The sequence below is a fragment of the Marmota flaviventris genome, chromosome 7, assembly GCF_047511675.1.
Source record: "Marmota flaviventris isolate mMarFla1 chromosome 7, mMarFla1.hap1, whole genome shotgun sequence".
Classification (NCBI taxonomy): Eukaryota; Metazoa; Chordata; class Mammalia; order Rodentia; family Sciuridae; genus Marmota; species Marmota flaviventris.
The window spans coordinates 91,239,728-91,266,666 of NC_092504.1; the positions used below are offsets into that span (position 1 = coordinate 91,239,728).

At 34.6% G+C, this 26,939-nt stretch overlaps 1 protein-coding gene across 4 annotated transcripts in view; it reads left to right on the forward strand.

The window, feature by feature from the left end:
• Window positions 1–26,939, forward strand: part of Tbck (TBC1 domain containing kinase) — a 224,266-nt gene that overhangs the window by 136,272 nt on the left and 61,055 nt on the right. For all 4 annotated transcript variants that reach the window (XM_027935483.2, XM_071614493.1, XM_071614491.1 and 1 more), the window contains exon 23: window positions 1,465–1,637. In XM_027935483.2, the coding sequence (XP_027791284.1) occupies window positions 1,465–1,637 (173 nt within the window). The remainder of the gene's footprint in view (window positions 1–1,464; window positions 1,638–26,939) is intronic.

The window sequence follows — 26,939 nt, forward strand, 5'->3', positions numbered from 1 at the left end:
TAGTGCACCATGATCAAGTGGTGTTCATTCCAGAGTTTTGAGGTTGGTTCAACATATGGAAATCAATAAATAAATTCATCACACCAATATACTTAAAAGATAAGAATTATATGATTTATCAATTGATGCAGAGAAAGTATTTGACAAAATACAGCATCCTTTTATGTTCAAAACACTAGAAAAAACTAGGGATAGTAGGAATGTACCTCAACATTGTAAAAGCTATCTGTCCTAAACCCAAGGCCAACATCATTCTAAATGGAGAAAAATTGGAAGCATTCCCTCTAAAAACTGGATCAAGACAGGGATGCCCTCTTTCACCACTTCTATTGAACTTAATGCTTGAAACTCTAGCCAGAGCAATTAGACAGACAAAAGAAATTAAAGGGATATGGATAGGAAAAGAACTCAAACTTATCATTATTTGCTGAAGTAGCAGGACATAAAACCAATACCCATAAATCAAATGCATTTCTATGAATCAGTTATGAATCTTCTGAAAGAGAAATTAGGAAAACTACCCCATTCACATTAACCTCAAAAAATAAAATAAAATACTTGGGAAACATTTGCTTGTTTTAGGAATACATAGAGTGAAAAACTAACTCATGCTAAATTCCTTCATCTCCGTCAACTTCTTGCACTTCTATCTTTCTGTGAAGTATCCACTTTTCCTACACATATTTCTATACAAACACAGGAATGATTAATTCCTCAGGAATGGAGCTGTGTGCTGTGGTTTCAATAAAAACACAATAATTTGAAGTTGTAATATACATATTATCTCTGCATGTTTCTATGTTATATTGTCTCTATATCAAAGGGACCTAAATTTCAAATTTGAGATCAGAAAATCTTTTGAGAAAATGTTTCTTTTTTGAAATAATTTAAATCATATGCATTTCAACCTTTCTGCACTAAATTCAGGAAAGTATAAAAAAGGAAAATATCTGACTTGAAATTTTGATAAATTTTGCCTTGATTATTTTATATCTTATTTAATATATGGCAATGAAGCTTTCAGTACACTTCAGTAGAAACTGTGGTGAATCAACATCTGAGTCTTTTGTCTGCCTTATCCCAAATACCAAGCCCCTTCTTCTCTATTTTACTTTCAAAGGTAAAATCATTTTCAGAGTAAATGGATCATAAGAAGACATGTTTTATGTTACTTAAATAATATACCAAAATATACAAACACACATGTATATATGTAGGTAAATCAATAAAACACTCTCATAAAACATGCCTATATACATACATTTACATATACATACAGTACCACCAAATATGTCTACCATTCCAGGAATTGATATGTTGGTTAATATCTATATTTTTTACTAGCACCTTTTCTAATTAGTTATCTGCTTAGCTATATTCACATATATACATTTAGGAAACATGTAGTTTTTTTATATTCACAAACCTATCCAAATTCTATTTGCTCTTTAATTTTCTGTCTAGAAATTGACATTGAACGCTGTGTACGAGAATCAATCAACCTATTTTGTTGGACGCCTAAAAGTGCTACTTATAGACAGCATGCTCAACCTCCAAAACCAACTTCTGACAGCAGTGGAGTCAGAAGTTCACCATATTTTTCAGCTGAATGTGTAGAGCCTCCAAAAACAGATCTGGTATGTATTTGCAGATTGAAATTACAAACTCTAAAAGAAGATGTATGCAAAAGTAATATATCCTGGTATTATTATTGCTCTTAATATTGTTATTTATATCCTTTTTAATGGAGCTATTTTCTAATATATGATTGCATTCACACAGATATTTCAAAAAAATCTATATTTAGACATTACAGTTAAGAAACTTATTTTACACATTATTTCATATTTTATTTTCTATGCAATCACAGTATCTGTGTATGCATCAAGTTTATGTGTAATAAGAGATACCAGAAGCAAAGGAAGAATTGTTAATAGGAATTTATTTGTTGGTTGATAAAAGAGATAACATTTTGAAAAACTGTTTTTCAGGTTTTTCTATATTGTCCTTCTTATAAAACACAATTTATAAATATGATGAATGTAGCTTTCAGTTATAATTATTCATATGTTCCAAATGTTCTATTACCACAATATATTAATTATTTCCATAAAATCAAATTTCAATTACATATATTGTTTTATGATCCTTTAATATACTTAATAGAGTAGACTTTAACGTAAAATTTTATATTCTAATAATAAACACTTTCCAATTTTTTTCAATTTATTTTTATTTTTATTGGTATACTATAATTATACATAATAGTGGGATTTATTATGGCATGTTTGTACATGTATGTACCATAATTTTATCAGTCTCATTTCCCAGTACCTTCCCATTCCCTCCCCTCCTTCCTTCACCTGATCTTCTTGCTCTAGTCTACTGAATCTCCTTTCTATTATTACTTTTACTTTAATTAGTACATAATAATTACACAGTCTGTGTCTATATAAATATACACACATACATATATATGTACATGTATATACATATGCAGGAATCACTAGTGTGTTTGTATCTTGGTAGCACAATTTGGTAGATTTCATTCCTCAGCACTTCCCTATATCCTCCTGTCCTCCTTCTCTCTTGATCCCCTTCCTCTGTTTCTGGCCTTCTCTTTTCTTGAGATTGTCCCCTTTTTTTTAATGCCTTCCCCTACCTCTACCCCTGAAACATCCCTATAGGAGTGAAAACATTTGACTCTTGACTTTCTGAGTCTGACTTAAACATGATGTTTTCCAGTTTCATCTATTTATCCACAAATGACATAATTACATACTTTATAGCTGATTGACTCTCCATTGTATATGTAAACCACATTTTCTTTATTCATTCATCTCTTGACAGGCACCTAGGCTAGTTACATAATTTGGCTACTGTGAATGCTGCTGTTATAAACTTGGTATGCATGTTATCTCTACAGTATGTTGATTTTGATTCTTGGGGACAATAGCTGAGCAATAAGGTGGTTCCATTCCTAGTCTGTTGAGGAACTCCTTACTGCTTTCAAAGTAGTTGTGCTGATTTGTAGTCCCACTAACATTATATACCTTTTACTCTACTTCCTTACCAGCAATTGTCATTATTTATGTTCTTGATGATTGTCGTCCTAACTGGAGGAGGAATATCTGTTTTTATGCCAATACATGCTATTTTATTACTACAACTTTGTAGTATAACTTGAGATCAAGTGTTTTGATGCCTCTAATCTCACTCTTACTACTCAGGATTGTTTGGGCTATTCTGTCTTTTTTTCTCCCATATGAATTCTTGAACAATTTTTCTAGTTCTGTTTATGAAAAATGTCATTGAAATTTTCATGGGGATTGCATTGAAACTATAGATTGCTTTTATAATATGGCCATTTTGACAATATTATATCTGTCTATCCAAGAATATGGAAATCCTTCCATCTTCCAAGGTCATCTTCAATTTCTTTCTTCAGTGTTCTATAATTGTCATTATAGAGGCCTTTTAGAATTATTTTATGGTGGGGGTGGCTATTGTGAATGGAATTGTTTTTCTGATTTCTTTCTCAGCAGATGCATCATTGGAATGTAAGAAAGCTAATGATTTTCATATATTGATCTTTTGTCATTATAATTTGCTAAATTTGTTACTTATTAGAAGTGTTTTGGGGGGAGGGGTCTTCTAAGTATAGTATCATGTCATCAGCAGACAGATATTTTCAGTTCTTCTCCTATTTGTAATCCTTAAATTTCCATCTCTTGCCTGATTACTCTGACTAGAGTTTTAAGAACTATATTGAGTAGGAGTGGTAAGAGTGGACACTCTGGTCTTCTCCAGATTTCAGAGGAAAGCTTTTAGTTTTTCCCCATTCACTGTGATTTGTTATCTATAACATGGGGTTTGTTATCTATAACCTTTATGATGTTAAGGTATCATTTCTTCCATCTCTAGTTTATTCAGTATTTTTTAAAAATATTTATTTATTTATGTATCTTTAGTTTTAGGTGGATACATTAGTTTGTTTTTATGTGGTGCTGAGGTTCGAACCCAGTGCCTCGTGCATGCTAGGTGTGCACTCTACCACTGAGCCACCACTCCAGCTATTCAGTATTTTTAACATAAATGGAAGCCAGATTTTGTTAAAGGATTTTCTGCATGTATTGAGATGATCATGTGATCTTTGCCCTTAATTCTAAATTATGTCATATATCTTATTTATCAATTTGTATATGTTCAACCAACCTTGTATTCCTGGGATGAATCCAGCTTGGTCATGATGTATAGTCTTCATAATGTATTTTTGAATAGCTACTATTTTATTAAGGATTTTTTGCATCTATGTTCATCAGAGATCTTGGTCTATAGTTTACTTTCCTTGATGTATATTTATCTGGTTTTGCTATCAGGGTGATACTGGCTTTGTAGAACAAATTTGGGAGTGTTCTTGAATTTCTATTCATGAAATAATTTGAAGAGGCTATCTGGTTGTAGGCTTTTCGTTGTTAGAAAGTTTATTATTACTGCTTCAGTCTCATTACTTGATATTGGTTGTTTAGGTTTTCTGTATTCTCTTGGTTCACTTTGGGTGGGTAATATGTTTCTAGAAATTTGTGAATATCTTAGATTTCCCAATTTATTGGAATATATATTTTTAAAATAGTCCCTAGTGATTTTCAGAAATACCTGTATTGATATCTCCTTTTTCATCTCTATTTTTGTTGATTTGTGTCTTCTTTCTCTTTTTGTTACTCTGGCTAAGGGTTTATCAATCTTTGTTGATTTCAAAAAAACCAACTCTGTTTCATTGCTCCTTCTTTTTTTAATTCTCTAATTTCTGATTTTAGTATCCCTGTATCATACTGGTTTTGGAATTAGTATATCCCTGCTTTCATGGGCCTTAAGGTGTATCATTAGATTCTTTATGTGGGATCTCTCTCTCTCACCGCCCCCACCCTTTTAGTGTACTTAGGCACTTATTACTATGAATTTCCTTCTTAGAAATGCCTTCATAGTGTCCCAGATATTCAGATATTTTTGGTACATTGTACCACTATTCTTTTTTTAAATTAATTTATTTATTCTAATTTGTTACACGTGACAGCAAAATGCATTTTCAGTTCATAGACACAAATGGAGCACAATTTTTCATTTCTCTGGTTGTACACAAAGTAGAGTCACACCATTCGTGTCTTCCATACATGTACCTAGGGTAATGATTTCCTTCTCATTCTATCATCTTTCCTCTCCCCATGCCACCTCCCTTCCCTTCCTTCCCTTTTGCCATGTCCAAAGTTCCTCCATTCCTCCCAAGCTCCCCCCACCCCCATTATGGATCAGCCTTGACTTATCAGAGAAAACATTCAGCCTTTGGTTTTATGGGATTGGCTTACTTCACATAGCATGATATTTTCCATTTCCATCCATTTACCTGCAAATGCCATAATTTTATTCTCTTTTAATATTGAGTAATGTTCTATTGTATATGTATATACTACAGTTTCTTATACATTCATCTATTGAAGGACATCTAGGTTGGTTCCATAGTTTAGCTATTGTGAATTAAGCTGCAGTAAACATTGATGTGGCTGCGTCACTGTAGTATGGTGATTTTAAATCCTTTGGGTATAAACTGAGGAGCGGGATAGCTCTGTCAAATGATATTCCATTCCAAGTTTTTAAGGAATCTCCGTACTGCTTTCCATATTGGTTGCACCAATTTGTAGTCCCACCTGCAATTTATGAGTGTGCCTTTTCCCCCACATCTCACCATCACTTAATGTTGCTTGTATTCTTGATAACTGCCATTCTGACTGGAGTGAGATGAAATTTTAGAGTAGTTTTGATTTGTATTCTCTATTGCTAGAGATGTTGAACATTTTTTTAAGTATTTGTTGATTGATCATATATCTTCTTAGAAGTGTCTGTTCGGTTCCTTAGCCTGTTTATTGATTGAGTTATTTCTTTTTTTTTTTTTTTTTTTACTGTTTTTTGAGTTCTTTATATATCCTGGAGATTATTACTCTATTCGTTGTGCATGTGGTAAAAATTTGCCCCCATTCTGTAGGCTTTGTATTCACCTCATTGATTATTTGTTTTGCTGAGAAGAAGTTTTCCACCTTGAAACCATCTCATTTATTGATTCTTGTTAAAAAAGGGGGGGGGGGGGGCTAATTCAACATGATAAAGATTTGAGCCTATTTTTTCCTCTATTAGGCCCAGAGTCTCTGGTCTATTTCCTAAGTCCTTGATCCACTTTGAGTTGAGTTTTGTGTATGGTGAGATATAGGGTTTAGTGTTTAGTTATCTTTTGCTACCTATGGCTTTCCAGTTTTCTTAGCACCATTTGTTAAAGAGGCTGTCTTTTCTCCATTGTATGTTTTTGGCACCTTTGTCTAGTATGAGATAACTGTATTTATGTGGGTTTGTCTCTGTGTCTTCTATACTGTATCATTGGTCTACAAGTCTATTTTGGTACCAATACTATGCCATTTTTGTTTACTTTTGCTCTGTAGTATAGTTTAAGCTCTAGTATTGTGTATCACTATTCTTGATTGATTTAGGGATTTTTTTTATTTCTCATTTCTCCTATAATCCACTTCTTTCAAAAGAGTATTATTATTCAATTTCCACATGTTTATATAGTTTCTATGATTTTTCTTGTTATCAATTTCTAATTTTATTCCATATGATTTGATAAGATGCAAAGGATTTTATCAGTTTTTTTGAATTTGCTAAGACTTACTTAGTGACCTAAAACATGGTCTGTTTGGGAAATGGTTCTATGAGCTTCTGAGAAGAAAATGAATTTGACTGTTGTTGGATGAAATATTCTATAGATGTCTATTAAATTTATTTGATTTATAGTAATATTTAGGTCAGAAGCATCTTTATTGGTTTTATGTCTGTATGACCTGTCTATTGGTGAGAGGTGGGTGTTGCAAACAGTGTTAATCCGAGACTTAACCTGAAGAACTGTGTGTTTTATGTACTTACATACACCCAACATTTTGGGCATATATATGTAATGTAATTACAGCTTCTTGTGGTATTATTCCCTTTACTACTATGTAGTAACCTTCGTTATCTCTTCTGATTAATTTTTGCTTGAAATCTTGTTGTTGTTCAGCATGAGAATAGCTACTCCTGCTTATTTTTAGACTCCATTTGAATGAAATATCTTTTTCAGTTTTGTTATTTTCAGTCTATTGGATGTCTTTACCTTAAGGTGAGTTGTAAAAAGCATGTAATTGAGTTTTGTTTGTTGTTGTTTAATTCACTTTGCCAATCTATGTCTTTTAATTGGAGATTTGAGACTCTTTACATTTAGAGTTATTATTTCCTGTCTTTTTGGTTTGTTTCATTATTTAATTTGGTTTTAATTTTCATTTATTTAACTCCTCTTCTAGTGAGCTTCATCTATTTGGGAGCTCTGGGATTTGTTTTTGAATTTTTCTCTGTGTGATATTCCTTGAGGTATTTTCTATAGTGCTAACTTAGTAGTCATATATTCTTTTAATTTATCCTTTTCTTGGAAAGCTATTATTTCTTCTTTAATTCAGAAAGATAGCTTTTGGTTGATAATTGTTTTCGTTCAGAGCTTCAGTTATCTCATTTCAAGCTTTCTTGAATTTCAGATTATGATCTGAGAACTCACAAGTTGTCTTATTAGTTTACCTCTAAATGTTACCTGATGCTGTTCATCTTGTAGTTTTTATTGTTTGATTATTCTTATTCTCTGTTAGTCATTTTGATTATCATGTGTCTTAGAGAGGTTTTTTTGGTTTTGTTTCATTTCGTTTTTATTTAGTCAATTTCAGGGTCTGTATGCAACTTGTATGTGGATATCCATCTCATTCCTCAGACTTAAAAAAATTTTCTGCTATTCTTATTATAAGAGGTTCTAAATGCCATTGTCCTATATATGTATGCCCTCTTTAATCCCAGTGACTTAAGTTTGGTCTCTCAGTGTTGTCTCAGAGTTCTTGTGTATTCTGATCATTGTCCTTTTTTTTTTCCTCCTCCTCCTTTATTTCTTACCAAGTGTTCAAGTTCATATATCCTGTCTTTGAGTCCTGAAGTTCAGTTTTCTATACAATCTAATCTGTTAATGATCCTTTCATCGGAATTTTTATTGAATTTATTGTGTCTTTTATTTATCAACCTTTTGCAGTCTTTCCTGGAAGTTTTATCCCCTTCAATATCTGTGACTTCTTTGGGGGAAGATTATAAATTTGGGAGAGAGACTTGTTTGCCTGTTGCTTCATGTTTTCAGAACTCTTATACTTGTACATCTGTTGAGATGGATTACACTTTTTTTTTATGAGGTGGTCCTTTTGTGTAGTTATCTCTTTTTTAAAAGTGCTATGTTGTTGGTATATTAATTAGAGGAAAAACTGAGGTAGGAAGGTAAAAAATTGTTTAAAATATTCAAAACATATACAAAGGAAAAGCAGAGAGGTAGCCAGTGACAGTTATAAATAAAGAGGAGATAACATTAAAAAAAGAGATTAAGAGAATTTAGCTATTAGAAGGAGAAGAAAGGAGAAAGCATAAAAAGGGAAATGAAAACAAACAAAACTCAAACAAAATCAAACAACCCAACCCTCCAAAGACAAAACAAAACAACAAATTGGTTAAAATATCTATATCTATATAGTTTTAGATATATCTCCATTAGCCAGTCTGAGTGGCAGGAACACACACACACACACACACACACACACACACACACATACACACACACACACAGAGATACACTAAATAAATAAATAAGATTAAAAGAAAAATATCTAATTAAAAAATGAAGGAATTGTCTTCCCTGTAGCAAAACTGTCAGCAGGGATGGATATTCACTCCCTATGCCAGATTGCCCTCCTTTCTGTTTCTTTTTTGACTATGTTTCCCTTAGAGAGAGCAAGGGCTGGCAGCAATTAAATCCATCCTCTTTGTGTTGTTCACCAAGCTTTGTGCAAGAGTGGCCTAGAAACAAAGCTGGTTGTAATAGCTTTCAGCGTCCCTTCTTACCAGTTTATGGTATGATATAATCAGAAGTACTGACCATTGGAGTTTATCCAAGCAGACTAGATCAATGCACTCTTAGGGCAGGGCTGGTGCAGAGTAAATGGGAAGTTCCAGCAGTTGGGGTTTAGCTTTAATCAGACCTTTGGAACTTTGTTGGGTGGTATATGCTCCAGAGAGGTTAGATCAACACACCCTAGGGCAAAGCAGATGCTGATCTCTGGTGGGCATCTGAATGTCAGGAGCCTCCCAAGAACTCCACTCCTATGGCAGAATAACTAACACTTTATGTTCTTGCTCACGCCACTGCCCGTGAATGTGCTCTTCCCAGGACTGGCCTTCAAGAACAATAATGCCTACCTGTTCAGCTTTTGGATCCCCATTGACTGGTCCTGTGAGCCACCAGGACCCAAAGCAAAAGCAAGTCACACTCCCCTCTATTCCCTAACCTGAATCACTCTGTACACAATCTTCTGTGTGCCCACTTCATTTGTGTCCCACCAGTCAGACTCTAGGCCATACATCAGGGACTTGCTGGGACAGAATGACAACACCTGCTATGATTTTTCAGGGTCCCACAGCAGCAAGCACTCATCCAACATGGCCACTTCAAGGTGCCTCCCCTTCTCAGCTCTCTATTAGCCAGCCTAGAAATAGAGCACTTGTCAAACACCAGTTCACTGCACAGTCTCTGGTTCAGCTAAGTTCAGACTGTTTCTCTGTTCCATAGGTTCTCACGTGCCACATTTGGTCACTGTATTTCTTTTTCTCCCTGTGTTACCTTTCCACTGGCACCAAAGGCCTGGCTCCAATATGCTCTTTCTTGTCCTCTCTTCAGAGCACCTGAATTTCTGTTTCTCTACAATTATCTTACTATCCAATATGGAATTTCAGTGAGTTGTCCTTGTCACCTACCTCACTGACAAGCAGGATTTCTGCTGCTTAAATCCCAAGCCACAGAGCCTCTAATCCTCCATCTTTCCTTCCTTCCAATTTTATTTAATGTATGTTAATCAATAGATTTTATGGGTAATTTTTTTCTAATTAGGTGTTTTGCAATAATTCACACTTTTTACCTCTTTATATTCTGATTTTTCATGTTTTTTAATGTGTGAATACATCCATGTTTTCACATTTTCTATCACAAATTATATTTGTTAAATACACTTATTAATATGGCTCAGTTCTTCATTTCATACAAAGAAATTTTAGCTGTTACGATCTCTTCTTCCAGAAATCTGGATGATAAAGAGGAAAACACCTCCATGAATACACAGAAGTAAGATTACAATAAATTTCAAAAAAAAAAAAAAAACTTACTGAGAAATAAGAATAAGAACCTAGTAAATAAACATTTGCATTATAGTTTCCCAAAAGCAGAATAGGCCTCTCCAGGAGAAATAAGTTTTGAAACACTAGTAAGAGTCCATCAGAAGACATTATTACCATATAGTTGATTTTGGTGTGAAAACTCACTTGTCAGCTAAGGGTTATTCTAGATGACCTATATGATAGCTTGAAACTTGGAAATGCAGCAGTTTTAAATAAGAGCTTACAGTTTTCAAATTCAAAATTGTACCCCTTTATTACAGAATAACATAAGTTAGAAAGCCATTGGCCTTATTTTTTAAGGAATTATGATGGCATATGATGAGGGGGAGAAGAATAAGCATAAAAATTTAAACGAAATTGGGAGTTTGAGATTTTGAGTAAAAGTTCAAGAGAATTAATAACTACTGAATAATTTGGTGTCTACCAGAAAATATACTTGATTAATGTAGATATGTCACTTAATCCTCACACAAACCATTAGAGAAAGTACGATAATTCCTATTTTCTAATAGCATGAAATTAAGCCCAGAAAAGGATTAATAGTTTATATAGCTGGTTAATAGTAATGCCAAAATTGAACCTCAGGTCTTTATAACATCACGGGTCCTCTTTTTAAATTAAAATATAATTATATATACCATAAATCTCACCCCATAGTGTGTGCAATTTACAGTGATTTTTTACTACATTCATAAGGTTGTATTACTGTCACCACTAACTCCATATTTTTTTATTGCTTTAAAAGTTGCTGCATATCTATTAGCAATCATTTCCTACCTCCCTTCAACTTCTTGCAAACTCTGATCTATGTCTCTATCAATTTATCTATACATTTCATATAAATAGAATCATACAGTATGCGGCCTTTTGTAATTGCCTTCTTTCATTTAGCATGTTTTCAAAATTCATCCATGTTGGGACAGAGGTGTAGCTCAGTGGTAGAGGCCTTCCTTGTTTAGCATGTTCTAGGTCCTGGGTTCAATCCCAGCACCACCAAAAAAACAGAACAAGAACCAATATTTATCTAGGTTGCATCATGTTATCAATACTTTATTCCTTATTATGTCTGAATTAATATCCATTTTATAGATATACCATATATCTCTTTTCATCAATTCATTAATTAATGCACATTTAGCTTATTTCTATTGGAGGTTCTTATGAATAAAGCTGCTAACAATATTCCACGTACAAGTATTTGAGTACTTACTTTTAGCATACTCACAAATGGATTCTCTGGATTGTGTAATTCTGTGTTTAACTTTTTGAGGAACTGCAAAATGGTTTTACAGAGAAGTTGTATTATTTTACATTGCCCTCAGCAACTTATGAAAATTCTAGTTGGTCTGCTTTCTATCTAATACTTGTTGTCAGTTTTTTTTTTTTTTTTAATTAAAGCTCACCTACTAGATTTGAAGTGGTATCTTATTGTGATTTAAGTTAACATTTCTCCCGTGATATTTCAAATCTTCTCATTTGTTTATTGATAATTTCTTCAACTTTGAAGAAATGTTTATTCAAATTCTTTATTCTTTTAAAAATTTAGTTGTCTTTTCGTTGTTGAGAGCTGTGTGAGTTTTTATATGTTCTCAATATAAGTGACTTATCAGAGATATACATGAAAATATACTCATGTATATTTTCCCATTCTGCATTATCTTTTTACTTTTTTGATAATGCATTTCAAATAAAACAGCTTTTAATTTTTCTGATATTTAATTTCTAACTTGCTTCTCTCTTATAACTTTTAAGATTTTTGTTTGCCCTTTTGAAAATTTGATTATTCAGTATCCAAATGTAGATTTTTTTTTAGTTTATCCTACTTGGAGTTAATTGAACTTTATGGATGTGTAGATTGTTTTTCATTAAATTTTGGAACTTTTTACTATCTATATATCAATATGGGTAATATTCTCCCAGAGGTTGCTTAGGCTGTATATATTAATATATTTTTGTTCTTTTTCTTTTCTTTCATTTTCCCTACCCCCACCCTCAGAGAGGTTTTTAGGCTGACCTTGAACATAAGATCCTCTGGTTTTAGCCACCCAGGTTTCTGGTATAACAGGCAAGAACTACTGTGCCCAGGTTATTCATTCTTTTTCTTCTCTGGAATTCAGTGGAGCTGTTTTCTTACTCACTGATCTTACATCTGCCACATCATATCTTATGTTGAACCCCTAATTTCAGTCATTGTACTTTTTTAGCACTAGAATTTCTACTTTGTTCTTTGTATAAAAAGTTTCTCTTTCTTTAATGTAATTCTGTATTTAATGAGACATTCTTCTTTAGACATACTTTCTCTAAGTTCTTTAAACAGTTTTCTTTTGTTCTTTAAAACATTTGATTTAAAATCTTTGCCTAGTTAATACAGCATTCAACTTATTTGTTGAAAATTGAAATTTTTTAACAATTTTTTTCTAGTAAGGACTTAACCCTTTTAATTTTAACTTTAATTTTAATTTTAATTTTGAGACAAGATCTCACTAAGTTGCTGAGGCTGGCATCAAACTTGCAATCCTTCTGTCTCAGCCTCTGGAGTTGCTAGGATTACAGGAGTGAATCACTATACCCAGCTAAAAATTGAATATTTTAAATAAATATAATATTATACTTCTGGAAATGAGATTTTCTGCTCATTTCTAAAAATTGAGCATTTGGAGTTAATTGTTCATTTAGTGCTCAATTTTTTTGGGGGGGATGATGATTTTTATTGTTGATAACATTGGTGAATTTTCTGAATTCTGTGTAGTCTATATTCTTTGTCAAGTGTATCCATTGCTTAGTTAGCTTAAAAATGGTCAGATAATGATTAGATACAGATTTCCTTACTTGTCTCTATATAGTAAGTGGTCCAGACTCTGCAAAGGGTTCTAAGTGTATATTAGGACACATCTTCAATACTAAGGCAGCAATTCTGTCTTAGCCTTCACATTCTGCTTGCTCATAGCCTATTGATCAATCCATGAGAACTTAAAGCTTTTCAGCTCTGCATGTGTGCCCAGTTCTACATCTATGTGGATGACCACCTAGATTTACATGAATATATCAGAACTTGCATTTTTTGTTTGTTTGTTTGTTTTGGTATGCTCTTTAGTCCCTTTCATCACTGTTTAATAATTTTCATTGTAGAGATCTTTTACCTCTCTGGTCAGATTTATTCCGTGGTGGTGGTTTTAATCTTTTAGAAATGTATTGCTTGCTTAATTTGTTTTTCAGTTGGTATTTAACAGTGTCCTTTTTAAAATTTTGTTTTCATATCCTTCAAATTTACAGAATTAGTTTTATTAATTCTATGATAAACACTATGAAAATAATGAATTTCCCATCTTTTTCTATATTGATAAGAGTGTCATTCTTAGAATTTAATTTTATCAAATTCTTATTCTGTATTTATTGGAATATTGTTTTCCTCTTTTAATTGGTAATATGTTACATTATTAAAACTTCTTATTGGTTCTTACATTCCTAAGATTCACTCTTGGTCACTTCAAAAAAAAAGAAAGAATGCATACTACATTTAGTTTGCCAGCATTTTATTTTTTTGTTTATACATCTATATTCATAGATAAATCTATAGTTTTCATTTCTTTTGTTTCTTTAATTCTTAATATTAAATTTATTTCTCCAATTGTCTGTTTTCCTTTTTAAATTTTTTTTAGTTGTTGATGAACCTTATTTTATTCATTTATTTAAATGTGATGCTGAGAATTGAACCCAGTGCCTCACACGTTATACAAGAGCTCTACCACTGAGCCACAACCCCAGCCCCCATTGTCTGTTTTCTAATCAGAGTACAGTTTAGTAATAGCCTATTTCTTATAGATTGTGAAAAACATATTTATAAAGCCATCTGACCAAAGAGTCTTTTCATTAGGGAGACATTTGATCATTCATACTTTCTGAGGCTGTTTGGGTAAGTTCATCTTATTTGAAAAATATTCCTACTTAATTCGTGTGATTTTTTTCTCAAAAAAATTTTTTTTATTGTTGGTTGTTCAAAACATTACATAGTTCTTGATATATCATCTTTCACACTTTGCTTCAAGTGGGTTATGAACTCCCATTTTTAGCCCATATACAGATTGCAGAATCACATCAATTACACATCCATTGATTTACATATTGCCATACTAGTGACTGTCGTGTTCTGCTACCTTTCCTATCCTCTACTATCCCCCTCCCCTCCCCTCCCCTCCCCTCTTCTCTCTCTACCCCCTCTACTGACCTTCATTTCTCCCCCTTGTATTATTTTTCCCATTCCCCTCATTTCCTCTTGTATGTTTTTGTATAACCCTGAGGGTCTCCTTCCATTTCCATGCAATTTCCCTTTTCTCTCCCTTTCCCTCCCACCTCTCATCTCTGTTTAATGTTAATCTTCTTCTCATGCTCTTCATCCCTACTCTGTTCTTAGTTACTCTCCTTATATCAAAGAAGACATTTGGCATTTGTTTTTTAGGGATTGGCTAGCTTCACTTAGCATAATCTGCTCTAATGCCATCCATTTCCCTGCAAATTCTATGATTTTGTCATTTTTTAATGCAGAGTAATACTCCATTGTGTATAAATGCCACATTTTTTTAATCCATTCGTCTATTGAAGGGCATCTGGGTTGGTTCCACAGTCTTGCAATTATGAATTGAGCTGCTATGAACATCGATGTAGCAGTGTCCCTGTAGCATGCTCTTTTTAGGTCTTTAGGGAATAGACCAAGAAGGGGAATAGCTGGGTCAAATGGTGGCTCCATTCCCAGCTTTCCAAGAAATCTCCATACTGCTTTCCAGATTGGCTGCACCAATTTGCAGTCCCACCAGCAATGTACAAGTGTACCCTTTTCCCCACATCCTCGCCAGCACTTGTTGTTGTTTGACTTCATAATGGCTGCCAATCTTACTGGAGTGAGATGGTATCTTAGGGTGGTTTTGATTTGCATTTCTCTGACTGCTAGAGATGGTGAGCATTTTTTCGTGTACTTGTTGATTGATTGTATGTCCTCCTCTGAGAAGTGTCTGTTCAGGTCCTTGGCCCATTTGTTGATTGGGTTGTTTGTTCTCTTATTGTCTAATTTTTTTAGTTCTTTGTATACTCTGGATATTAGGGCTCTATCTGAAGTGTGAGGAGTAAAGATTTGTTCCCAGGATGTAGGCTCTCTATTTACCTCTCTTATTGTTTCTTTTGCTGAGAAAAAAACTTTTTAGTTTGAGTAAGTCCCATTTGTTGATTCTAGTTATTAACTTTTGTGCTATGGGTGTCCTATTGAGGAATTTGGAGCCCGACCCCACATTATGTAGATCGTAGCCAACTTTTTCTTCTATCAGACGGCGTGTCTCTGATTTGATATCAAGCTCCTTGATCCATTTTGAATTAACTTTTGTGCATGGCGAGAGAAAGGGATTCAGTTTCATTTTGTTGCATATGGATTTCCAGTTTTCCCAGCACCATTTGTTGAAGATGCTATCCTTCCTCCATTGCATGCTTTTAGCCCCTTTATCAAATATAAGATAGTTGTAGTTTTGTGGATTGGTTTCTGTGTCCTCTATTCTGTACCATTGGTCCACCCGCCTGTTTTGGTACCAGTACCATGCTGTTTTTGTTACTATTGCTCTGTAGTATAGTTTGAAGCCTGGTATCGCTATACCGCCTGATTCACACTTCCTGCTTAGCATTGTTTTTGCTATTCTGGGTCTTTTATTTTTCCATATGAATTTCATGATTGCTTTCTCTATTTCTACAAGAAATGCCGTTGGGATTTTGATTGGCATTGCATTAAACCTATAGAGAACTTTTGGTAATATCGCCATTTTGATGATGTTAGTTCTGCCTATCCATGAACAGGGTATATTTTTCCATCTTCTAAGATCTTCTTCTATTTCTCTCTTTATGGTTCTGTAGTTTTCATTGTATAAGTCTTTCACCTCTTTTGTTAGGTTGATTCCCAAGTATTTTATTTTTTTTGAAGATATTGTGAATGGAGTGGTTGTCCTCATTTCCATTTCAGAGGATTTGTCGCTGATATACAGGAATGCCTTTGATTTATGCGTGTTGATTTTATATCCTGCCACTTTGCTGAATTCATTTATTAGCTCTAATAGTTTCTTTGTAGAGCCTTTTGGGTCTGCTAGGTATAGAATCATATCATCTGCAAATAGTGATAATTTAAGTTCTTCTTTTCCTATTTTTATGCCTTTAATTTCTTTCGTCTGTCTAATTGCTCTGGCCAGCGTTTCGAGAACTATGTTGAACAGAAGTGGTGAAAGAGGGCATCCCTGTCTTGTTCCAGATTTTAGAGGGAATGCCTTCAATTTTTCTCCATTCAGAATGATGCTAGCCTGAAGCTTAGCATAGATTGCTTTTACAATATTGAGGTATGTTCCTGTTATCCCTAGTTTTTCTAGAGTTTTGAACATAAAGGGATGCTGTACTTTGTCGAATGCTTTTTCCGCATCTATCGAGATGATCATATGGTTCTTATTTTTAAGTCTATTGATGTGGTGAATAACATTTATTGATTTCCATATATCGAACCAGCCTTGCATCCCAGGGATGAATCCTACTTGATCATGGTGCACAATTTTTTTGATATGTTTTTGTATCCGATTCGCCAGAATTTTATTGAGGATTTTTGCATCTAGGTTCATTAGAGATATTGGTCTGAAGTTTTCTTTCTTTGAAGTGTCTTTGTCTGGTTTAGGTATCAGGGTGATGTTGGCCTCGTAGAATGAATTTGGAAGTTCTCCCTCTTTTTCTATTTCCTGAAGTAGCTTGAAAAGTATTGGTATTAGTTCCTCTTTAAACGTTTTGTAAAATTCTGCTGTATACCCATCCGGTCCTGGGCTTTTCTTAGTTGGTAGTCTTTTTATGGTTTCTTCTATTTCCTCGATTGATATTGGTCTGTTTAGGTTGTCTATATCCTCCTGACTCAATCTGGGCAGATCATATGACTTAAGAAATTTATCTATGCCTTCACTATCTTCTAATTTATTGGAGTATAAGGATTCAAAATAATTTTTGATTATCTTCTGTATTTCTGAAGTGTCTGTTGTGATATTGCCTTTTTCATCCCGTATGCTAGTAATTTGAGTTCTCTCTCTTCTTCTCTTCGCTAGTATGGCTAAGGGTCTGTCGATTTTGTTTATTTTTTCAAAGAACCAACTTTTAGTTTTGTCAATTTTTTCAATTGTTTCTTTTGTTTCGATTTCATTAATTTCAGCTCTGATTTTAATTATTTCTTGCCTTCTACTTCTTTTGCTGTTGTTTTGCTCTTCTTTTTCTAGGATTTTGAGATGCAGTATTTGATCATTTATTTGTTGGTTTTTTCTTTTTTTAAGGAATGAACTCCAAGCAATGAATTTTCCTCTTAGAACTGCTTTCAATGTGTCCCATAGATTCCGATATGTTGTGTCTGTGTTTTCATTAATCTATAAGAATTTTTTAATTTCCTCCTTGATGTCTTCTATAACCCATTTATCATTCAGTAACCTATTGTTCATTCTCCAAGTGATGTATGCTTTTTCCTTCCTTCTTTTATCATTGATTTTCAGTTTCATTCCATTATGATCAGATAGGATGCATGGTATTATCTCTACTCCTTTATATTGTCTAAGAGTTGCCCTGTGACATAATATATGATCTATTTTTGAGAAGGATCCATGTGCTGCTGAGAAAAAAGTGTAACTGCTTGATGTTGGGTGGTATATTCTATATATGTCAATTAAGTCTAGGTTATTAATTGTGTTATTGAGTTCTATAGTTTCCTTATTCAACTTTTGTTTGGAAGATCTGTCCAGTGGCAAGAGAGGTGTGTTGAAGTCTCCCATGATTATGGTATGGTGGTCTATTAGACTCTTGAACTTGTGAAGAGTTTGTTTGATGAACATAGCTGCACCATTGTTTGGGGCATATATATTTATGATTGTTATGTCTTGTTGGTGTATGGTTCCCTTGAGCAGTATGTAGTGTCCCTCTTTATCCCTTTTGATTAACTTTGGCTTGAAATCTATTTTATTTGATATGAGTATGGACACTCCTGCTTGTTTCCGACATCCATATGAGTGATATGATTTTTCCCAACCTTTCACCTTCAGCCTATGTATTTCTTTTCCTATCAAATGCATCTCCTGTAGGCAGCAAATTGTTGGGTCTTGTTTTGTGATCCATTCTACTAGCCTGTGTCTCTTAATTGGTGAGTTTAAGCCATTAATATTTAGGGTTATTATTGAGATATGGGTTGTTGTTCCAGCCATATTTGTTTAATTCTGTTACTAAACATGGTTTGTTTTCCTGTATGATTATTCCCCCCCCCCTTTACTGTCCTACCTCCCACTGTTGGTTTTCATTGTTATTTTCCATTTCCTCTTCCTGTAATGTTTTGCCGAGGATGTTTTGAAGAGATGGTTTTCTAGCTGCATATTCTTTTAACTTTTGTTTGTCGTGGAAGGTTTTAATTTCATCTTCCATCCTGAAGCTTAATTTCGCTGGATACACAATTCTTGGTTGGAACCCATTTTCTTTCAGTGTTTGAAATATGTTATTCCAGGATCTTCTAGCTTTCAGAGTCTCTGTTGAAAGATCAGCTGTTATCCTGATTGGCTTGCCCCTAAATGTAATCTGCTTCCTTTCTCTTGTAGCTTTTAAAATTCTCTCCTTATTCTGTATGTTGGGCATCTTCATTATAATGTGTCTAGGTGTGGATCTCTTATAATTTTGCACATTCGGCGTCCTGTAGGCTTCTAGAATTTGGGATTCTGTCTCATTCTTCAAGTCTGGGAAGTTTTCTCGTATTATTTCATTGAATAAATTGCTCATTCCTTTGGTATGGAGTTCTATACCTTCCTGTATCCCAATGACTCTTAAGTTTGGTCTCTTAATGTTATCCCATATTTCTTGGATGTTCTGCTCATGGTTTCTTAACAGTCTTGCTGACCTGTCTATGTTCTTTTCAAGTTGAAATACTTTGTCTTCATTGTCTGATGTTCTATCTTCTAAGTGTTCTACTCTGCTGGTAGTATTCTCAATTGAGTTTTTAAGTTGGTTTATTGCTTCCTGCATTTCTAGGATTTCTGTTTGTTTGTTTTTTATAACCTCTATCTCCCTGTATAGTTGATCCTTTGCTTCCTGGATTTGTTTGTGTAATTCCTTGTCGAAGTGATCTTTCATTGTCTGATTTTGCTGTCTAATGTCTTCCTTGATACTCCAGATCATCTGAAGCATATATATCCTGAATTCTTTATCTGACATTCCATCTGCTGCAGCTGTTACCTCTTCTAAAGTTGAGTTGACCTGCATTGCTTGTAGTCCTTTCTTTCCTTGTCTTTTCATACTGCTTGCGTTTCTTTCTTCTTGGTGAAACTGTTGTGTTTTTGAAATTTTCCCCCCCTATATATTTATATTGCTCTTGTATAGTTGAAAAGTCTCCCTTGCAGGTGCGGGCTGGGACTCTGCTCTGCCCCTCTTCCAATTGGTGTGAGGTGTCTACCACGCCCGCGGACCCCTGGGCCTGATCCGCCGTTCTGTCGCAGGTCTGCCTACCTTGCAGGTGGGGGCGAAGGCTCTGCCCTGCCCCTCCTACCACGCCCGGGGACCGCTAGGCCTGATCTGCAGGTTGGTCGCCGGTCTGCCCACCTTGCGGGCACGGGTGTCAGTTCCGCTCCGCCCCCACTCCAATTGGGGTCACTTGACCACCACACAGGCGGGCCGCTGGGCCTGATCTGGGCGTGGGCGAAGGCTCTGCTCTGCCCCTACTCCAGTTGGGGTGAAGTGTGTACCACGCTGGCAGGCCACTGGGCCTGATCCGCCGGTCTGTCGCAGGTCTGCTTACCTTGCTGGCGTGGGCGGCGGCTCTGCCCTGCCCCTCCTACCACGCCTGCAGACCGCTGGGCCTGATCTGCAGGTTGGTCGCAGGTCTGCCTACCTTGCGGGCGCGGGCGGTGGCCCCGCTCCTCCCCTCTGGCTCGACGACAAAGCGAGAGAGACTCGGGTATCTGTGACTCACCCTCCCTACCAGGGGACCAACTGTTTCCGTCGCCGGTGGCACCAATGAAGTTCTCTCCTCGGCCGGTCTCCGATGACATTAGATCTCTGCCATGCTGGCATCCCCTGTTCTATGGCTGAATCCCATTTTCTTCTCTTCCAGTCGGCGGAGCTGTGCCCTCTGAGCCGAGCTTCTGCCCTCTATGTGCTGACAGAAATCCCTGTACGGTGGCTCCTGGGAGTCTCTCAATCCTGTTAGTCCAGAGCCCTTTCACTTATCTGGCCCCTCCCCCTGTTCCTCCTCCCAGCCAGCCAGCCAGGTCCTGTTCACCAGAGGCGGTTCCCCAAGGATCTGATTACACTTTCAGCCCCACCGTGTGTCCTATATCCCGAACGATGAACACCCTCTCTGTCATTCATCTAAGCCCCAGTGCTGTGGTGGGGTGATCTGGGAACCAACAGTTTAATTTTTCCGGACCCCTTTGGTGGGCACGCCCCCAGAAACTGGCGGCTAAGATCTTGGGTGTCGCCGCTGGTGTTAAGGGGAGGTGGGGATCTGGAATCCCCTCTGCTTCCCTACAGACACGCCCCCGGAGAGATTCCCGAGGTTTCCTGGCTGCTTGTATCTGGAGGGGGTGGGAGTCACACACTTGCTAACGTGGATTCCGCTGGGAAGGAATTCTGTCAGAGGAACTTTGGTGATGTCACCTCTCTGCTATGGCGTGCCCCAGGCTCCTTGCCGGAGTGTCCGAAGGGAGGGGTGGGACTGGTCTGTCTGGTTGGTTTCAGCTCCTGGTTCGCTATTTCATGAAGGCTTGGCGAGAGACCTCTTCCTAGAGTCCCTGCACCGCTCCTGCTGCGCTGCGCCTCGGAGGCTATTCGCCCTGACGCGGGGGCCGGTGCAGGCAGCCGACAGTCACCGAGTCGCGCGGGCAGCGGCTGGCGGGTCTGGACCTCTGCACTGCGTGGCGGAGATTCACTTGTCTAGCGCAAACTGTCACCTCCAAAAATCCTACCGATTCCCGGCCGGTCTCTCTTTAGTGGAATTTTGCTAGGAGTTTCTCAGCAGGTCTAATCTAAGCGTATCCATGCGTCTCTCTGACCCCGTTGTTGAGGAGGTACTGAAAGTGCTGCCTCCCCTCTCGCCGCCATGTTGGATCCCTCCTCAAAATTTGTTTTTAAAACCACCTATTTTGTGGAACTTTTTTGTGTTCATGTAATTCTTTTAGAATTTTTTTTGTTTTACCTGAGGTTTTTTCCTCTTTCCATCATAATTAATATATATATATATATATATATATATATATATATTTGAAGATTAATAGCTACCAGGAAATTAGATAGAAAAAAATAATGTATGCATGCCCTATAAAAAGTATATTCATTAAAATTAGAATACTCATGTTGAAGTTTTTATATGATATATTCTTTCTTCAGATTCTTTAACTGATTAAAATTGTTTTTTTAAAATTGGAAAATGAATTTTTCAACTTTCAAATAAAAGTTTGAAAACAGCTATAAGAATAAATTTAAGTTTAATTTAGTTTATACATGTATCTATTATATGTATTTCCTGAAGCAGACTATTATACTAGAAAAAAACATGAGCTTTGCTGCTGGATGGACTTGGTTTCAAATTTCAAACTTGCTTTTTTTCATTGTTTAATCTTGAGTAATTCACATAATCTCCCTAGTTTTCTTTTAGTAAAAGTGAATAGAATTATAATAATATTTATCTGGCAGTGTTATTTTAAGAATAAAATATCTAACATACATAATTAACATACTTAATCCAGTGCCTGATATATTACAAGCACTTAAAAATAGTAACAATCATTATTATATGTTTAGTAATTAAAGTTTAAAATTTTCAACTTTGCAAACTGCCCAAGAACTTCATAACAGTCTCCTGTATCTATAATTTATACAAAAGAATGGATATTCTGGTATTCTCTTTCTCTTTAGCAATGTTACTTGTATTGCTTCACACTTAAAAGTCAGCAAAAACAGTAAGAAGAATTAAGAGTTAAGAGAGGCTACCTTGCCAAAAAAAGAATCTTTCTGGCAGGTTTACCTTAGTAATTTTTAGTTTAAAATTTCACTTTGACCTTTACTTCTTCGTTTTAATACTATTTTGATTTTCAAACTACTCAGGAATTGCCAAAAGAATTATTTCATCTAGTGCCAAGATCTTTACTATCTAGTTTTTCCTTAAATAGCTAAGAATGTACTTGAGAATTCTGACCACAGCTGATTAATTGAAGAAAATTATAAGTGAAGATATATATCAATTTGATGGATAGAATGAAATTCAGTTTTTGAGACTGAATGTATTTTGGAAAAAGATTGTGGTAACTCTAAATTTCTCTATTTTAATCACCATACTGTTTATGAATAGTAGAACTTAGTTGCATACAGTCGTGACTAAGCAAGAATTATTGTTACATTCTTTATGAAAACCTGATTATGAACACATATACTTGCCCAGGATTTTTTAATAAGTTAAATTTTATTTTTTCACCTAATGGTAACTGGTTACATATACTGTTATTATAAATAATGTGACATACATTGAATTATTTTCAACTTATTGCATATGCTTGAAATATAGATTAAATATGGGTTTAGTGTAGATAAAATCTTTATAACAACACATTTTTATGCTTTCGGTTGAATAACTTCCAAAAGTCAAATATAAACACCAGTCTATGAAGTTTAATCTCCATAATAAACAACATACTTTTTGTACTTTGAAAAGTTAAAGAAAAAAACTCTACAATGTATTGTAGTTTTGGGATGCTCAAGTACATTATTTATCTGCCCCTAAAAAAATCTCTAAGATAAGCATTTTTGTGCTCATTTGAGAGACAAGGGAACTTAGATTACTTAATTCAAGTTAACTTATGCATTACTATTTTATCTGTAGTATAAAAATGTTTTCCCAGTAAGTAATAAGTCTTTTATGGCAGGCACTTCTCCCATGAGAATTTCTAGGTTCTCATCCAGCTGGATGGTGTGGCACTTGCCTGTAATCCCAACTGCTTGGGAGACTGAGGCTGAAGGATCGCAAATTCAAAGCCACTGGAACTTAGCTGAGGCCATGTCTCAAAATAAAAAATAAAAATGGCCTGGGGATGTGACTCAGTCAATAAGCCCTCTCTCTGCTGAGTTTAATTCCTGGTTCCCCCCAAAAATCCCCTCATTCATTGAAATGTATGTATCAGTACATTAAATTAAGCTTTTCAAGCTTTTTGTAATGTTCTTCATTTCTCTAGTTTGTATGTTTACATATGCCTACACAATCACATACATAGCTATATTTAAATAAGTTTTTCCAGTAAGGTATAAGGAAAAGCACAGTTATGTGATTTCTTTTTATATATACAATAAAATATGAGCCTAGAGGAAAACTGAAAATTCTCTGCTAAGAGTATTCTGAGCAGTGTTTGATTGAAAACAAAAGTTTAGCTTTGCATGTATTCTCTTTACTATTTGTGTTCCAAAACCATTATCTAATAATCTCTCCATGAGCAATCTGGAATTTTGTAGCACTTTTATTAAGATATAAAGATTGGAAATCTTTATCTTAATAAAGGGTAAAATGTGTTGGCCCTGTTGAAATGAATAAAAATAAAAATGTTTTATTGAAAACATTATCTTTTGAAATTTGGTTTTTCCATAATATTGCATAATTTGTTCCTATCCTACCCTCATCTCAAAATACAATTAATGTAATTTTAATATAAGGAAATAAGGGTTGGTTGGATTTGGGTATAGGATATCAAAAGATCTTGATTACTTGATTGAAAAATGATTTTCTCTCTCTAAACTTCTTCAAGTTTAGAGAAGGAAAAAGGCAAACAAATTCCTAGACAGAGACCTTAATGCATTCCTTAAGTTCTATAAGTACCCTATCCAAAAATTATATTTAAAAATTAGACTTATGTGGGCCTGGGGCTGTAGCTCAGTGGTAAAGTGCTTGCCTCACATGTGTGAGGCATTGGGTTCCATCCTCAGCACCACATAAAAATAAATAAAGATACTATATGTTCATCTACAACTAAGTAAATTTTTTTTTTAAAGTTAGACTTATGTAACAATCATATGAGTAGACTAGATAGGACAGGAGGGTTGGAGGGGGAGGGAGGGGGAATGGGGTTATAAATGATGGTGGCATGTGATGATCATTATTATCCAAAGTCATGTATAAAGACACAAATTGGTGTGAATATGCTTTGTATACAACCAAAGATATGAAAAATTGTGCTCTGTATATGTAATAAAAGTTGCAATGCATTCTACCATCATATATAAATAAATAAATAAAATCTTCAGGGAATGTTGATTGTGTATGTGTATTTGGATGGTGAAATGTGAGGATTGTGTCATTTGTCTCTTCCACAGTTTTGTAGTCTTCAACATTCATATCGCCTATATTTAACGTATAATAAAACATGAATATATAAATTGAATATATATACAAATATGTAAATGATAGATAATAAGTCTTTTATGGCAGGCACTTCTCCCATGAGAATTTCTAGGTTCTCTACACAGCTCTCCCATGAGAATTTCTAGCTTCTCTACACAGCCCTATCAATATAAGATTCTCCATTTTGTTTTCTTGATTTGATGTTTGTTTAAATTGTTACATGTGTAATTACTTTATTATGAATCTTAAGACTACTTACAGCATGAATTAGAGAAAATTATCTGAGTGAAAATTAATGGAAATTCAAATGTTTTCATCTTTCACACCAGTGCATTATCTAGCCCAGACTCTATATGTGTGTGTGTGTGTGTGTGTGTATTCTTGAGAACTATCCTAGATTATTTTTCATTTAAAAATATTGCCCTAATTTGAAAATACATTTTGACTTTCAAAAGAAGAGGTAAATGGTGTTAATTTCATTTAAAATATTCCTGAAGGTATTATATTTTTTACAAACTCAAAAAAAAAATTAGAATTATGTAACAATCATATGAGTTGGTCATTGAATGGTAAATACGCTTATGCAGTATTGCATTTTTATGTTTTTTAGTTTTGTTATATTTTAATTATGCATAATAGTGGAGTTCTTCATGACATATTAATTTACACATATAACATGAATTGTTTCACTTCATAATATTAATTTTAAATTTTCTTTTTTAAACTGTGAAGTCAATGCCAAACATATATCTTTTGTATAATACATTTTCTCACATTTTAAATTACAGATATACAAAGGATTATATGTATATAATACCAACATTCTATCAATTCTAATGAAAGAAAAAAGTATAAATTATACAAATAAAAACATAATCTAAAAATATTTGCCTTAAGAATATATTTTATATAGTCTCTATGCTTACAAACAAAATATAGTATTTAGAAAATTTGCTTTTAGTGGCTAAAAAATTATTGAATATTTGATTCAAGAACAGTTGATTCAGTTTCTCTAAAAATCTGGTGTTAGTCTAATGGGGATACTCCAAGATGTGATTATTTGGTGCTTTTCTCTTTCAGCTTTTAGATTTTTTTTCTTTGTGTTGTACCTTTGATATTTTAACTATAATATGCTATGGTGAAGATCTTTTATGATCCTATCTAGTTGGATTCAATAAGACTCCTGCACATGGATATTCATATCTTTCAAAAAATTAGAGAAGTTTTCTAACTTTTAAGTGTGCTAATGAACTAAAATAGTTCATTTAATAGGCTTTCTATGCCATTGAATTTTTCTCCTTGACTTCTGGTATTCCAAAAATATGGGTTTTTGTTTATACACTGGTGTCCCCAAAGGTCTTGAACACTGTGTTTTGTTTTGTTTTCCTTTTTCCCCATTTTCTTTTTTGTCTGACTGTGAGATTTCAAAAGATCTGACTGCAAGTCTTCAAGTTCAGATATTTCCTCTTCTCCCTGATCTAGTTGTTGCTATGGCTTTCAATCATTTTTTATTTTATTTTATTTTTTTACTTAAGTTCTTTATTTCCAAGATTTCCATTTATTTCTTTTTCAAAATCTTTATCTCTTTGCCAAATTTCTCATTCGTATGTGGCATTGTCTTTCTGATTTCATTTAGTTGTTTATCTGTATTCCCCTTAGATCTTTTTCTCTTTAATTTTTAGTTGTAGTTGGACACAATACCTTTATTTTATTCTTTATCAGCTATTTCTTCCTTATCTATTTCTTTGGCATCTGTTGCTAGAGTTAACTGTGTTCTTTTGGAGGAATATTATTACTCTTTTCTCATTTCTTTTACTCCTACATTAATATTTATATATCTCATGGTTTAGTTATCTCTATTGCTTTTATGGGATGGTTATATTAGTAAGTGGCTTTTTCCTGAAGATATGTTCTGGAGTGTTGATTTCTAAGGAGTATTGACTTTCTTTCTAGCTGGGCACCATAATGTAGTCTCCTTATAGCTTCTTTAGCTATGATTGAATGAATTTGGGTAAAGTACATAGCATGGCAGTCTGAGAGTCACACTGTCCCTGTGAGCCATTCAAGAGTAGGGACACTGTAGCAATTCAGGCAGGTGTGATACTGACAGCATTGTGTGTAGGAAGCTCACTTTGGCTGTTCATGGTGGGAATGGCAGCCCCTATCAGACAACGGGAATTTCCCCAGACCTTGTTGATGCTAGCTATACCACTAGCAA